The sequence below is a fragment of the Drosophila navojoa genome, chromosome 5 (genome assembly GCF_054131105.1).
Source record: "Drosophila navojoa isolate 15081-1374.11 chromosome 5, UAZ_NAV_1.0, whole genome shotgun sequence".
NCBI lineage: Eukaryota > Metazoa > Arthropoda > Insecta > Diptera > Drosophilidae > Drosophila > Drosophila navojoa.
In genome coordinates, this window is record NC_142893.1 from 14,881,700 (window position 1) to 14,897,287 (window position 15,588).

The following is a 15,588-nucleotide window of genomic DNA, read 5'->3' on the forward strand; positions in this document are numbered from 1 at the left end:
TTAACACGGTAGTTGCGGTATAGGAAAGAATATTTATTTATTATTTATAAATTATTAAATTTAAAATACCTGTGATCATACAGGTTTTTGAAGTAATGAAAACGTGGATTATTTTTAAGTCTTTCTCTTAATTTATTCAAATCAAAATAGTTATCGTGCCAAATTTCTTTATTATCGATAACTTTTTTGGTATTTTCGGCATCAGCTGATTGCTCATCAGCAAAGTACTCAAATAGTTGGCTGCTCATTCTGAAAGAGAAAGATTCAGTAACAGTTCGTTGAGTGCAAGCGTAATATACGAACGAGTCTTATTTAAGTGAGTAGTTGCATAGTGTTTTCTTTTTTGTTAAATATATATATTGACATATTTACGCACTTTGTTGTTGAAAAGATTCCACAAGTGTCAAACAGAAATGATTTATTTAATTACAAATACTGTGTTGTATCAAATACATATATATTATAAATAGATGCTTCGATGATTAGTAATATAATTATTGACTAGATACTATGTATAAAAATATTTTATATATGTGTATGTAGCTCATATACATATACTACGTATTTCCGTAGTTTGTTATTAAACCAGTTTTGCGGCATTGCATAGAAATGTGAATTGTGGTATCAGAGATACTTTCATTTTAGAAAAAATGTTGACATTCCTACACATACATACATACATACATATGTTTGTACAAACATACAAACAAATACATATATAATTGAATACACCAATAAAAGCGAATTAAAGATATCTATTTATTTGTTTGTATGCCGATCAAGAAACGTTCAAGCTCATCTGTTCTAAAATGAACAAAAATTGTTACACACGTGCGAGCATATGTATGTATATGGCTAGATGTATTTGGATATGTATATGATGTCACCATCAAATTCTATATGTATGTATTTGGATATGAGTGTTTTTTATATGAATGAAGAATTAGAAAATAAATATATTTACGTGTGGTTTAGCAAGGCACCAAAAGGGGTATATCAATGGTATGCGATTGTATAGTATTCATATTTGAAGAATAACGGGTATTTGTCTCCCTGAAATTTAAAATTAGTTGGACTTAAAAATAAAGTCTGAGATAATAGAACAAAACTTATAAAGATTTCAATGCAATGAATAAAAAAAAATTATTTAAATAGTTTTATATAAATCCAAAGAATTACTGCATTAAATATTAATAATTATATATTATTAAAAATAACTAAAACTTTTGAAAACTTCTTTAGTAGGTAATATCCATATATCGAATTCCTTCACATATTCCATAAATAATTAATTCCTTCAATAATAAAAAATACATAAACAAGAAATACCAGTTATCTTTCGATTCCGCCAAGTTTTATAAACAATTACAAAGATAACAAATGAATGCTAGATTTCAGTAAGCCCAATATAAATATTTATATTTGTATTTCAAAAAGGAAAAAAAAAAACCATTTCATGGGAATTTAATTTGCTCTAAAATTTTACCTTTTATATTTATTATTAAAGATTATTTTCATAGCGTTTCTGTTGCGAATGTTCTCAGAATGAGTTTGACTATTAAGTATGTCTCATTGCGTGACTTCATAGAATAATATGTATATATGTATAATTTCTGAGTTAATACTGACAAAATAATTACCACTGGGATAATTTAAAACTTGTCCCAAGCTGTTCATTTGCTAAACAAAATTAAGTAAATGTCTAAGAGCAGTAAGAAATGTAACTATAAAGATATAACATAGAACAAATTTTATTCAGAACAGCATTGAGAGTGCTATAGTCAAGAGCGGTCAGATAGAACTATATAGTATACTTACTTTCTAAACTTCACTTGGCGAATTTTATTGCCGTCATTTATCAATTAGAAATAAAAATAAATAAATAAAAAATGGTTATACCCATAGGTATTACATCAAACAATTGCTTTCATTTATTTTATAAACATTCATTCAAAATTCACTTTAACTTTTACTTTTCAGGTGCTCATTCCAAGATGGATGAACTCAAAGGATTTTTTAAGCAGGCCGGCCAGGAGTTTCTTAATGCCGCTGGCCAGGCAGCAATGGGCGCGGCCAAGGAAGTCGTTGGCTCCGTCATAAACGAAATCTTTGTCAAAAAGGAATCGGAGACAAAGCGAATCCTACCAAGCATTAAGAACATGCGTGTGGTAAGCTATAAATTAATTGCAATGCATGATCTACTATATATTTTGTGCTCTATATACATATATACTCTTAGACATTCATATCATTTATACACATCTAACATTTCTGTCAATTAACCATAAAAAAAAACAATAAAATTTAAAATATAGCGCCCATTGAATAGTGCACCTATACCTATATTTTATGGTAATGTAAGTAAGGCTAATTAATTGTCTAAAATACTATGTGTGTGTATGTTCGTGTTTCTTAATGCAATTGTTTCTAGTCCTAAGTTGTCTAAACACATGTCTATGACTTATTAGTAAAGCTCAATAAAATTTTTATTAGCTAAGCTTCACTACACTACTTACACTATTTTTCATTTACATATACACATGTATATTGATATTAAGACTGTCAAATAAAATAGTTATAGATTTGCTGGTTTTTAAATCAGTTTTAAATCAATTAAACGATTAGCTTTCTTTTTGTGTGTACTATATAAAGATAAGATATAATTTATGGAAATTAACACGGATTTAAAAGTGCCTGTACAGGAAGCTGTAATGGAACTGAAGAAATTGACAGACATATTTTTTTAACAATTAAGGGTGTTTCGGATGTTGGCAAATCTCAGGAGAAAGTCTGCAGGTCGCTCTCTAAAAATATGATTTATATTATATTTAATTTTTTTTAAAGAAATTTTAAAATGTATATTGTAAAAATATGTAAAATATATAACAATATATATATGTACCTCTAAATGTAATATTCTCTATAGAATTATATAAAATAGATGTCTTTCATTCTATTTCCTTCAATTATCCGCAACATAAATTCCCCTAAAAACCCTCTATATCGATTTTATTAACAATTACATATTTTTCTAGCTGGGCGAAACACAATCGAATCTCGGTCCCTATTCGGAGGTGCAGGATTATGAAACTATATTGAATAGCTGCTTGACGAGCGGATCACTGTTTGAGGATCCACTGTTTCCGGCTAGCAATGAGTCGCTTATGTTCTCACGTCGCCCCGATCGCTATATAGAATGGTTGCGTCCTCATGTAAGTTCTAATTGTAAAATAATTGAAGAGATTAAATATTAATAATGAAATTTGCAATTCCAGGAAATTGTTGAAAATCCGCAATTCTTTGTAGAAGGCTATTCTCGATTTGATGTGCAACAAGGCGAGCTTGGGGATTGCTGGCTACTGGCTGCCACTGCCAATTTGACATCTGAATCATCCTTGTTCTTCCGTGTAATACCACCAGAGCAGAGCTTTCAAGAAAACTACGCTGGAATATTTCATTTTCGCTTCTGGCAATACGGTAATACATATTCTTGGGTAGAAAAAATAGATAATTGATACATCTCTTCTAAATTATTATTAGACCTGATCACAATATAATATTTATTGTTTTTGGCTTAAGTATAGAGAAATTTTAAAAATAATAACTCTTTACGTATATATAATCAGGTAAATGGGTTGATGTAATTATTGATGATCGTTTGCCAACGTATCGAGGAGAGTTGCTCTATATGCATTCGGCTGAGAAAAATGAATTCTGGAGTGCCCTTTTGGAGAAAGCATATGCCAAGTATGTAAATTAATTACAAAATTATTATATACTACTAATTTGTATAAACGTAGACTGCATGGATCGTATGAAGCACTTAAGGGTGGCACCACTTGCGAGGCGATGGAAGATTTCACAGGAGGTGTCAGTGAATGGTTTGACCTTAAAGAGGCACCACCAAATTTGTTTACTATACTCCAAAAAGCAGCTGAACGTAACTCTATGATGGGTTGTTCGATTGAAGCAGATCCCAATGTGCTGGAAGCTGAAACGCCTCAAGGATTGATTCGAGGACATGCTTACTCTATTACTAAAGTACTGTTATTATTATTTATATTTAGTATATTCACTTATTGCTATGCATATATAAATGTCCGCAGGTTTGCCTCATTGATATCGTGACACCGAATCGGCAAGGAAAGATTCCAATGATTCGCATGCGGAATCCTTGGGGAAATGAAGCAGAGTGGAATGGTCCATGGAGCGATAGCTCGCCTGAATGGCGTTATATACCCGAGGAACAGAAGCAGGAAATTGGTCTCAACTTCGATAGAGATGGAGAATTTTGGATGACATTCCAAGATTTCTTAACTCATTTTGATCGTGTTGAGCTTTGCAATTTATCGCCAGAGTCTTTCTCAAAGACATCTGACGATCCACACAGCGGTAAACGCAAATGGGAGATGTCAATGTACGAGGGTGAATGGACACCTGGCGTCACAGCAGGTGGCTGCAGAAATTTCTTAGATACATTTTGGCATAATCCTCAATACATCATTACCCTGGTGGATCCCGATGAGCAGGACGAGGAGGGCAACTGCACAGTTATTGTTGCGCTAATGCAAAAGAATCGTAGATCCAAACGCAATATGGGAATGGAGTGCCTTACAATTGGTTTTGCTATTTATAGCCTAACCGAACGTGATTTGGAAAACCGTCCACAGGGAATTAACTTCTTCAAGTACAAGTCCTCCGTGGGACGATCGCCCCACTTTATTAACACTCGAGAGGTATGTTAACGGTAAATGGGGAATATCTAAACGCATTGACTTAACTCTTCTTATAGGTATGCGCTCGATTTAATCTACCTCCGGGCCACTATCTCATTGTGCCCTCAACTTTTGATCCGAACGAGGAAGGAGAGTTCATCATTCGCGTCTTCTCCGAAACTAAAAATAATATGGAGTGCGTATACAATGCAAATGAAGAAGAGTTTGTATATTAGATGTAATTCGGCAGCAGATTTATTTTTCCAATCAGTCTAATTAATGCGAAATGCAATTTTCAAGGGGTATGCGGGGTATGTGATTGATTATGTATATAATTAATAATCTGTATGCATGTGTATTGTTCGATCGTAAATTTGTATAGCTGTCGGAGAAAATAATTGCGGGAGGTCTAATGCCAGTTAGAATGAGCTCGAAATATGTAGTAAATACCCTTACTTAAAAAGTCTAAAGCAACTTTTAGAGTATTAAATTTCTAGAATCCAAAATTCCTTAATATTGGAGTATTATTTTAATGCATTTTGCTATATCTCTATCCTAACCGTCCACTAAATGCTCAGCTAATCTATATAGAATTATTTATTTATTAAGCTCTAACAATTTATTTTCAATTTAATATATTTAGTATTTTATTGCAAAGACTTTCAAGAAATATATATTTCTATGATCCTTTAGTTGTTGAAAAGACATTCAGCAATTACAATTGTTGCTTGTATAATACTTCTATATATACTTGATTACAAATGTAAATAACCTTCGAATAAATCAATTGTGCAATACAAGTCTATATTTATTGTTTTAATTAAAATAAAACATTTTCATTTGCATCAATCAAATTAGATTTATATTTGTAGAGTATATCGAAAAATTTAGTTAATATTTTCAATCAACAATGAATATTTTTGGTGTCTTTCATTTCATTTATTTACTTATATCTTCAACATGTAAAATACCTTTGTAAAATAATTATAATAATTTCAAAAATCATTCTACTTCAATTCTCATCAATCATGTCAATTTTTCACTTCCGTATATAGAGAAAATGATGATCACGTTGGTTACGGTGACGATTCGAATAAGGTAAGTCAATATGACTATATAATAAAATAATAAACTAATGTATATATTCTTTGATATAAGGTTATACCAGGTTTTCCAACACCAAAGCCCGTCGATCCGCAAAAAGAAGGCTTGCGCAGATTATTTGACAGCATTGCTGGTAAGGATATGGAAGTAGATTGGATGGAGCTAAAAAGAATATTAGATCATTCGATGCGCGATGGTGAGTTAATTCGGCAATAAAAGTGATATAGTGAACCTATATTTAATAATTTTGTATTATAGATTTACCAAAGGCTGTTGTCTATAACCGACAGACAACTTATAATGCATTTGAAACGCAGGCAGGCACTCAGGACGAAATACCTGGAAATGCCTGTGGCCTACTTTCCTTAATATGTGGACCATTCCTTAAAGGCACTCCGTTTGAGGAACAGCTGGGCGGGAATGATCAGTCTAACAAAAGACTCATCGAAGAGAGCCCAGCAGGTAATATAAATATACTACTATATCATAAATTATATAGATTACAAAATACTCACATTTATGATACTCTCTAAGAATATAAGCTGCCTAGGATATGTGCTGAATACAACATTATGCAATTTATTTATTATTAATTACATTTCTTATTCCAAATTACAGCCATTGTCGATGAGACACATGGCTTTTCCAAAGATGTTTGCCGCTCGATGGTGGCGATGTTGGATGCAGATAAGTCTGGTAAACTGGGCTTTGAGGAGTTTGAGGCTTTACTTTCGGATATCGCCAAATGGAAGGCTATATTCAAAACATATGACACTGAGAATTCGGGGAGAATTTCAGGCTTTCAGCTACGCGAGGCGCTCAACTCAGCGGGTTACCACTTAAACAATCGTGTTCTAAATGCCTTGGGTCATCGATATGGATCGAGAGATGGCAAGATCGCATTTGATGATTTCCTTATGTGTGCAGTGAAAATAAAAACATATATTGGTAATTCAAAATATATTATATATATAAGTTGTAAATTATATTCGATTATATCTAACATTGTTTCATTTCAGAAATATTCAGAGAAAGAGATACGGAAAAGAACGAAACTGCAACGTTTACATTGGAGGAATGGATTGAACAGACAATTTACTCATAGAAAATCTATCAGAAGTTCTATTTAAATATATCTTTAAATACAAGTCTCCTCGTTATTATATATTTCAAATCAGTGGAACAAATTTTCAAATGTCTTTTACTCTGTTTAGTTTAAAGCCGAAATTGTAAATCTCTTTGTCTAATCTCAAATTGCCTTCATTGAATTAAAAGCGCTAAATCAAAATTTGATCAAACATGTTATTTGGTTTATAGGCATTTTATTCATGTTATATATCTGTCGAATTATTGATCTAACTTTCTTACAGCTATTGCTCTTCAAACTAAAATAAATTGATTTAGTTCAAACTTCTAATGCTTTTCGATTGGACGGCTTGACATATTCTAATATATTGCATTGATACTAATATACTAACTACCTTGACTTTATAGTTCAATTTTGACCCGGTTTGATTATAAAACACATGTCAACATGAAATTAATCGGCACAAGGCAGGATATCGTTTAGTCGAATGTTTTTCGTGTTTATTTATTAATATTTTTTGAGTTACATAAACATATTTAGTACCTTAATGTATTTTTGACTACTTGACGATTTAATAATGCATTCCATTGCGGCCGGCCGACGTTGAGTGTTCGTCATATTTTTATGAACATGCAATATTTATGTTATTAATGTTATGTGTGTTATGAGTTCTTGAGATGAATTCCGCTTTTGTGAAAAAAACATATGTACATACGTATTTTGGTTTCTTATATACACAGAATGTTAGCATATACTATCTGTAGACTTAAGATTCAAGATATATTAATATGAAGTAATAGGATTAGCAAGCTAATTATTTATGCGTGGCCATGTACGGTGGATGTGTTGCAATACATATGCTCGGCTGGATTATTTAATGTGTCTTCTATGATTTTCAAGGGCTCATTGGAGCGCCCGTCATGATTAATTTCATGTTCCATGTGTAAGCTGCCCTGACTGTTGCCATCAATAATGCTGCCACTGCAGCTAGATGTTTGTAAGTGTTGTGCGTTGAAGCTTTGGTGTATGTTTTCATTGTCGTACAGACTTATGTCAGCCATGCACTTTAACGGCTCGACACCAATAGAAAGAGATGATGAGGCAGAACCGTTGTCGCCAGGCGATTGACTGGTTTCACAACTCAATGATCCACTTGAAGCTTTTCTGTTGGGAATGGCGAAAATTTGATATCGATTCCTTATTGAATCGACAACATCAAAAAGATTCTTCGCATCCATGGCCAAGATATGTGCTGCAGATAACATACTCCTATAAAAGAGAAAATAATATATTAATAAAAGAATTTCGTTATATTCGTATGACATAATTACTTTCGATATTCACTGTCCAAAGTAGTGTCATTGTATTGAAGCGCTAATCGCATTGCCGAAACCAACTCCTGCATGTCCTTTGAGAGAACTTTGTGCGCCATTTCAACTTCTCTGTAAATTGAAAACAATTACTTTAAATAATACATTCATAATGGTGTTAACATGCGAAATTACTTTAGGGCTTGAGCCGGGAAGAGTATAGAAATATTATCCACCGATTTCAAAAGGTTTCGCAGCTCCACTCCCACATTTTTAACCAAATTTAAGTAGCCATCGACATGCGCCTTTTCTACACCTTGCGAAAGCACCATAATTGATTTGACAACTGCTGTTGTAGCACAGTAAATCTCATCATTTGCTCGATTTATTGGCCGTAACGAATCACGATGTTCATTGTTTCTTGACTTTGTGCTGTCTTCTGCTGACTGAGATACCATGTGATCAGATGGCGAGTTATTTAACTTGAGAGAAACGGTATTTGGTAATTTTGGCCTTGTCTTTGAGTTGGCAGAATCCAAAGAGCCCGTTGTACCCTCAAATATCATGTCAGGCTGGTAAGATCGATGTTTTCCCATATCTGTATCAACTCCCGATGTTATTGGACTAGATCGCTTTCTCTATAAAGTAAAACTTTAATGCATAGCTTCATTGTTACTTAACTCTCAGCTTACCACCATTTCCTCCTGATACAGCCATTCACCATCGCTGTTACTGTCTTTTCGCTGTTGCCATAGCTTATCCACAATTGGGTTAGGAATTGTCTGTAAATTAAAATTGTACATTATTGTATGTCATTGGAGTAAATTATTTCTGTTAGACATAACTTAAGATAAACCAATTAAATAATATAACTAAAAAACGAAATCAAAAAAGATAAAGACGTCTTGTCATGTGTCAGGATAATACTTCGTCCAGCCAAACCTGATTTCCCACTTCAGAATTCATTTGAATACAAGCTGCTCCTTCCAAATTATCGCTTTTGAGTTCCACCTGAAGTGGATAAGAATGCGTCGTCCATTGCGGCTCTCCAGGATTTTCATGTGCATCGCTTGTTAAATTTTCGGTGTATAAAATATTTTGATTTCCAGCGAAGCACTGCCCTGGACTTTTGTAATCTTGTCCTATTTGAGTAGAACTCATTGGCGGTGCATGTGTTAAGGATGTTGACTCGCTACTTTGTTTCACAGACACACAAGTCTTGAGGCCAACACCGCCAAAGTCATAGATTTCCTCTGGCAGAGAGTCGCATTCAATTGACGTTTTCATTTGTTGGCGATAGGCATTAAAGTGACTCTTGCGTTCAATGCTTCTGGAACGGTCAGAATAACTCGTGCTTGGCTTATGAAAGACAAAGTTCTGTGCTGTCATCAATGATTGATGACGCTCCAGGCTGCCGCCCTTTGAATGCATAGGCTTGTCCATTTGTGGCTGATGCCTTTCAAGACTTCCATAAAGACTATAACCTGAGACTCTAGCCGCTGGGTTGCCACATTTGTTGTCCGTCTGCGACTGATTTGCGTGAAAGTCATTATCCGCGTGCGGTGCACTTATTATAAAATTATTTTTAAGTGGCAAATTCTCTGACACAAATCCTGATACCTGCTGAGGCCTAATGTTCGTAGGGGGTAAATATGACGGCATGTGGGTGGAGTCAAGTGAACTTATGACAGATGGAGATGGATAAAGGTTTTGGGAAGAGTTGCTGTTAGTTGGAAATTTGTTTTGAACTTTTGAATCAGCGACAGGATCGAGTTTGAAGAGCTCCGCTGCGGGGAGTTTAGTAGTTTTAAGCGAATGATTCGATGTACTGGAATCTATGCCTACGGCTAAAGTATTAAATACCGAAGCGGGTGTAGTGTATGCTGCAGGATTAATGCCACGCTTTTGATTTTCCATCATTAATCTGGCTAGAACTGCTGGATTTTGGGCAATGATATAGGTCTGCGCCACACTTTTGTTCTCCTCCGACGTATTCAACATAGGAATATCTAAAAGCAACAACAATTAATAACTAATAATTAAGTTGCCAACTTTGCTAGGTAATTTTACCAGGATCATTAACTGTTCGAGATGGCTTCAATGGTGGAATATCGCTGTCTTCATTGCCAATCCAAGAAACTCCTGCAAGTCGACGATTTTCACGCCTCAATGTCTCCGTTGAGTTCATATCGTCTTCTGATAATATTTCTCTAAAATATGAATCATATTAATAATATATCTAATACAGCAAAAGCTTGTTTCCAATCATACTCAAGAGTTTCTTTTATTCGTTTGAAATTTGGTCTTTTTAGCGGTTCATATGCCCAACATTGAGACATAAGTGAGTATAATCTGGGTGGACAGTTGGGAGGCAGTGGTAGCCTCTCTCCATTTTCGAGCTTCGTTATTACATCACTGTTCTTAACGCCTTGAAACGGTTTGACGCCCAGCATAAGAATTTCCCAAATGCAAACACCTATTCATAAATGTAACTCATGTTAATTAAGTTATATTGTGATATTATAACATTTACTAACCAAACATCCAAACGTCACTAGCTGTTGTGAATCTTCGAAAGTTGATCGACTCGGGCGACATCCATTTAATAGGCAGTGCAACTGAAATAGAAATTTTATTTATTGTTTTCATAATGAAAATTGTATACTAATTTAATTCCGAACCTGTGGGAGTTGAGTGATAATAGGACTGATCCGAAACCCATCGAGATAAACCAAAATCAGCCAGCTAAAATAGTTTTTAATATTAATAAATATATATATATTTTTTATATATGATTTACCCACCTTAACACAAGTTGGACTGCTCACAAGCACATTCCTAGCCGCAATATCTCGATGAACGAATTTCTTTGACTCCAAATAGCTGAGCGCCGTTGACAACTGATAGCAGTATTGAAGCAAAGTTCCATGAGTTAACCTGGATACGAAATATTATGAATAATTACTATAATTCCTGATAAATGTGCTTTGCTTACCTCTCACTGTTCGCTTTTAAGTACGCGCGCAGCTCACCAAGCTGAGCTAATTCCATTACAATCCAAATGGGCATAACACTGCAAATACCAATCAATCGAATAATGTGTGGATGATGGAACTTCTGCATTATATCTAAAATAAGGAATTAGAGAAGCATATTTAATATTAATATATTTAACCCAGCAAGCTTTAACATATGTATCATAAGAGACTCAGATCATTCAACTTGAAGTCCAACAACTTACATGCTTCGGCAAGAAAATTCTCTGTCTTTTCTGGATCCTCGTTTGCTTTACATGTCTTTACGGCAACTTGCATTACAGTATATTTGGCATCGCTACTATTTTGAGCACCTTCGGGTCTTTTATTTTTAGCTTTAGCTGATATTGGAACTGTATATGTGCCAACGTAGACGTCTCCAAACTGTCCCACACCAATTTTTGCGCTTAGAACTATTTGAGATCGATCCAGTTCATAATTGCGCACTAATAAGAGAGAAAATATAAATATGAGTTAAAAAACATTATATAGAAGCAGCTATAACATACCTGTGGGCGTGGAGTAATCTCCTTCGCCTTCTAATAAACCAATTTCAGCATAATCATCTGTAAGCATGGGTTTAGTTTTAGCAGGGGACGACGAATCAAGAGCATCTTGCGCAGGGTTTGGTGACTTCGTTGCACTTTTCACAATGTTCGTTTCACGTTCCCAAACTGTAAACCCTAGATCTTTCGATAATAGCCTGCAATATCCATCAATAAGATCGGCAATACTTTCAGCGGTCTGAAAATGGATACATAATTATAATTATAATTATAAGAATTATAAATATATTAATTGTTAAATTTACATTAACTCCATTGCATGTTATGATCAAATCTTCCGTTATATTTGATGCAGATATTTTGATTTGCGTTTTAATCTTTTGACAATTGCATTTTAGATTTTGTAACTCGAGTTCGTTGGATGATTTTTCCTTTGGAAGAGCGCAGGTTTTTATAGCAACCACATCTTTGAATTGTGCAACATTTCTTAAGCTTGCTTGTGGGTGTGTCTGGTAAGAGATTCCTGAAAAGTATATGGGATTTAATAATTAATAAACTAATAAGGCTATTAAACTCGTAAAGTTCTTACCAATATGCGGACCAACATGCAGGATTCCAGATATATTCCAGGCAGAGCTCAAGGTGACAGAAAATTGTTCGAAATCGGTTATAAAAAAGTTTTTAAGAAGATCGAAGAACCTGTTAATATAAAGGTAGTTGATTATAATAATTAATCTTATATTAATAGAGGTCACACAAATACATACTTTGTCAAATATTCAATGTCATTATAGTTGTAGACCTTTTTGTATCCGACCTGTATCATCTTCTTCAGATTCTTTGGCTTTGTTGTGCTTATCACAGATTGCGGAATAAAACATTTAAATCCAATTTCCTTTTCAATGTAATCAATATGCTGTTTTTTATCTGGCGCTTTCAACGTTATGTTCTTGAAGTAATGCCGTATACCCAAACAGCATAGTTGAACTGCTACATCAGCATCAATACCAGATATATTCGATTGAATATAATCGTCTTTTACCTGAAATATCAATCACACATTGTCAATTACATTTAATTAACGTATATTATTTTTCCATTATTTTACCTGATCAAAGAAATAGAAGCAAGTCGTTTTATCTTCGTCGAATAATTCTTGAATTTTATGGGGCACATATCGCACGCGTAACTCGACACGCCACACTCCTGTGCTAACAGCTCTTCGACCTTGATGAGTATCTTTGTTTTCAGCAAGCTCAGCTTTCATGGGATCGTTGTTTGGACAATCAACATTCGAGCAACCAGGTGACTGAATGTGAGACAAAACCTTGTCCATCGACGTTGTTCTTGCTAACCATAGCACCTGTTAATTGTTTATTTATAGTTTTAGCAAGCAGATTCCAATATCACATTCGTTAGACATACTTCTTTGGTTATTACGTTCAACATTCGACACGCATATCTCTGAATGCTGGGTGGTGGTTGTCCATCTTTCCCAAACTCCTCGACAGTTTTACGTATAATGTGGAAAACTGTTTCATCTTTATTGAAGACTATTGATTTAAAACTCTTGTTTGGCATATGTACATGAAGAACATACTCTTCAGAATGGGCTAAAAAATATATAAAATTATATTATCTTATAATTTATGTTAACATGAATTATTGAATATTTACTCACATTCATTGTTCTTATGCGGCTGACTGCTTTGGTTCTTGCGCTCTGCGGTGTTCATGTTCCAAATATATCGCACTGTAGGCGATTTTATTCAAAAATTCACCACCTATATATAATGTATGCAAACCAGACTTAAATTATTTATTTACATACATATGTTCAATTCAGACATCGTCTGAAATCTACTCGATGCATCTTCTAAAGCGTAATTTTCTTTTATTAGAATAAGGTGCACGCAATTTATTTGATTTTGTTCTATTGCAAATTAACACAGAGACCTAGAATATCAATTTGAAATTCAATAGTCTCTCTATCATACTGCGGTTGATTGATCCGAAAGTCGAATCTCTCGAAAATAATATATGCGTATGTCTTGTATTAATTTCTATATACACACATACATACATACAAGCACATACATATATAAAACTCTAATATGCAATATATACTCGCTCATTCAGTTTGTGCATTGTTTGTTTATGAAATCATCTATGTATATAATCGAATTGCAAACATATTGAACCGATTTATCATTCGACGAATTGCCTGAACTATTTAGTTATTTAATATTTGTGAAATATAAAAACAGGTATTACTTCCCCACACGTTCTTCTTCTTGTCTTTTTAATATTTCTATTCATAGGAGTGTCATCTGCTGTATATGGTCTGGAGTGCCATTCGCACAAAATCGGAGATGGTTATAGTGACGTCACAAATTGTATTGAAACTGGGTTTCATCACTAACCAGAGAACACATAGACTAGACAACTAGTGGAAAGCTTTTTGCACGCTTTTTCTTGGACTTAAGCACCCCAGACTGCTTTGAATTCGCTCGGCGAATTACTTTTAAGCTCGAGCAACGAAAATATACGAAAGCACAATCATTTCGCTTCACACGCTCGACCGAGATGGTCAAATGTTGAACAAAAGATCCTTCTATGCTCAATCTTTCCCTTGCTCTCTCTCTCTCGATGCTCTATGCTCTCTCAAATGTGTATATGTGTGTATGCATGTGAGCACAAGCAGCAGCTCTGAGCTGCCAGCTCACGAAAATTGAAATTTCTTCGCAGCAAGAACCCATGCCTTCCCTTCTGTGTGAAGAGTATACCGAACTTATCAAACCGTTTGCCAAGCTCGTACAAAATCTGTATATGTGTTTTCGATATTACTTGTGGGAAGGATATGAAAGCGTTGGTGCTCATACTGAAAATGCTTTCGCGACGAGCGTGCACACACACAGTCTCCGTTACTATATGTATTATGAGCATTTGTGTGCCTGTGTGCGTAGCTCTTGCTGCCTGTAGCGATTTCAGAGCCCCGAATTCGCATTTGGTAGATCTTGTGAACTACTCACGCATGCATACATACATATGTTTGATTGTGTGTACGCAGAAGCCGCGATGCTCACAAATGATGGGGTGATCATTGTAGAAGCCTTTGACTGCCTTTGTGCCTTTATATGTGCGTGTGTGTATGTGCATGTGTGTAAGCATGGGACATGAGCATTGGCGTGTGCCTACCTCAACTTAAAATTGTGCGAACGATTTTGGGTTTTGAATTGAAGAGGCGCGCTTATATTTCAGTAGCTGACTGACTAAAGTGCACTTGTCACTTGTCACATCCCAATACTTTGTGGCACTGTGACCGAAGAGTAACTCACGCACATGTGTATGTATGTATGTATGTATGTATATGTGTGTGGTATAGGGACAGCCAAGTTACTCGCGGTATATACCTACATATGTATTTAAGCACCTGATTTAAATGATCGTGAGTTAGCCTATCAGAATGCATTTTTAAAAAATTTAGTATCTGATCAGTGGGCAAAATGGGATGCGATTATCGATCCCTTGCATATTTGTATGTACATACATTTACAGGTGCATGCAAGTAAAAAAAAAGTGTAAAAAATGCAAGTGCACTTGTCAGTGTAGTCAGTCAGCTACTGAAATATAAGCGCGCCTCTTCAATTCAAAACCCAAAATCGTTCGCACAATTTTAAGTTGAGGTAGGCACACGCCAATGCTCATGTCCCATGCTTACACACATGCACATACACACACGCACATATAAAGGCACAAAGGCAGTCAAAGGCTTCTACAATGATCACCCCATCATTTGTGAGCATCGCGGCTTCTGCGTACACACAATCA

General features: G+C 34.7%; 2 protein-coding genes across 4 annotated transcripts; one reads left to right on the forward strand and one right to left on the reverse strand.

Moving 5' to 3' along the window:
* The first annotated feature begins 188 nt into the window (after nucleotides 1-188).
* On the forward strand, nucleotides 189-7,107 carry CalpA (calpain A). Its single transcript, XM_089260761.1, has 13 exons — nucleotides 189-316; nucleotides 1,981-2,168; nucleotides 3,036-3,212; nucleotides 3,276-3,477; nucleotides 3,627-3,747; nucleotides 3,801-4,041; nucleotides 4,107-4,736; nucleotides 4,793-4,911; nucleotides 5,771-5,813; nucleotides 5,874-6,015; nucleotides 6,078-6,281; nucleotides 6,438-6,767; nucleotides 6,839-7,107. Exons 2-13 carry the CDS (start codon nucleotides 1,995-1,997, stop codon nucleotides 6,922-6,924), a joined length of 2,469 nt encoding a protein of 822 aa, XP_089116887.1. The 5' UTR covers nucleotides 189-316; nucleotides 1,981-1,994; the 3' UTR covers nucleotides 6,925-7,107.
* A 272-nt stretch (nucleotides 7,108-7,379) lies between these two features.
* On the reverse strand, nucleotides 7,380-14,104 carry Fak (protein tyrosine kinase 2 Fak). 3 transcript variants are annotated; one of them, XM_089260758.1, is made up of 20 exons: nucleotides 14,032-14,104; nucleotides 13,439-13,541; nucleotides 13,183-13,370; nucleotides 12,866-13,120; nucleotides 12,525-12,799; nucleotides 12,347-12,456; nucleotides 12,063-12,280; nucleotides 11,761-11,995; nucleotides 11,458-11,697; nucleotides 11,212-11,344; nucleotides 11,021-11,153; nucleotides 10,898-10,961; nucleotides 10,754-10,834; nucleotides 10,488-10,692; nucleotides 10,287-10,426; nucleotides 9,159-10,225; nucleotides 8,909-8,998; nucleotides 8,412-8,854; nucleotides 8,238-8,348; nucleotides 7,380-8,175 (listed from the first exon to the last, which is right to left on the reverse strand). In XM_089260758.1, exons 2-20 carry the CDS (start codon nucleotides 13,491-13,493, stop codon nucleotides 7,725-7,727), a joined length of 4,494 nt encoding a protein of 1,497 aa, XP_089116884.1. In that variant the 5' UTR covers nucleotides 13,494-13,541; nucleotides 14,032-14,104; the 3' UTR covers nucleotides 7,380-7,724. The 3 variants fall into 3 exon arrangements, with proteins under 3 accessions (XP_089116884.1, XP_089116885.1, XP_089116886.1); XM_089260759.1 differs by lacking the exon at nucleotides 14,032-14,104 and adding an exon at nucleotides 13,714-13,834; XM_089260760.1 differs by lacking the exon at nucleotides 14,032-14,104 and having other exon boundaries at nucleotides 10,080-10,225; nucleotides 13,439-13,701.
* Between the last annotated feature and the right edge of the window lie 1,484 nt (nucleotides 14,105-15,588).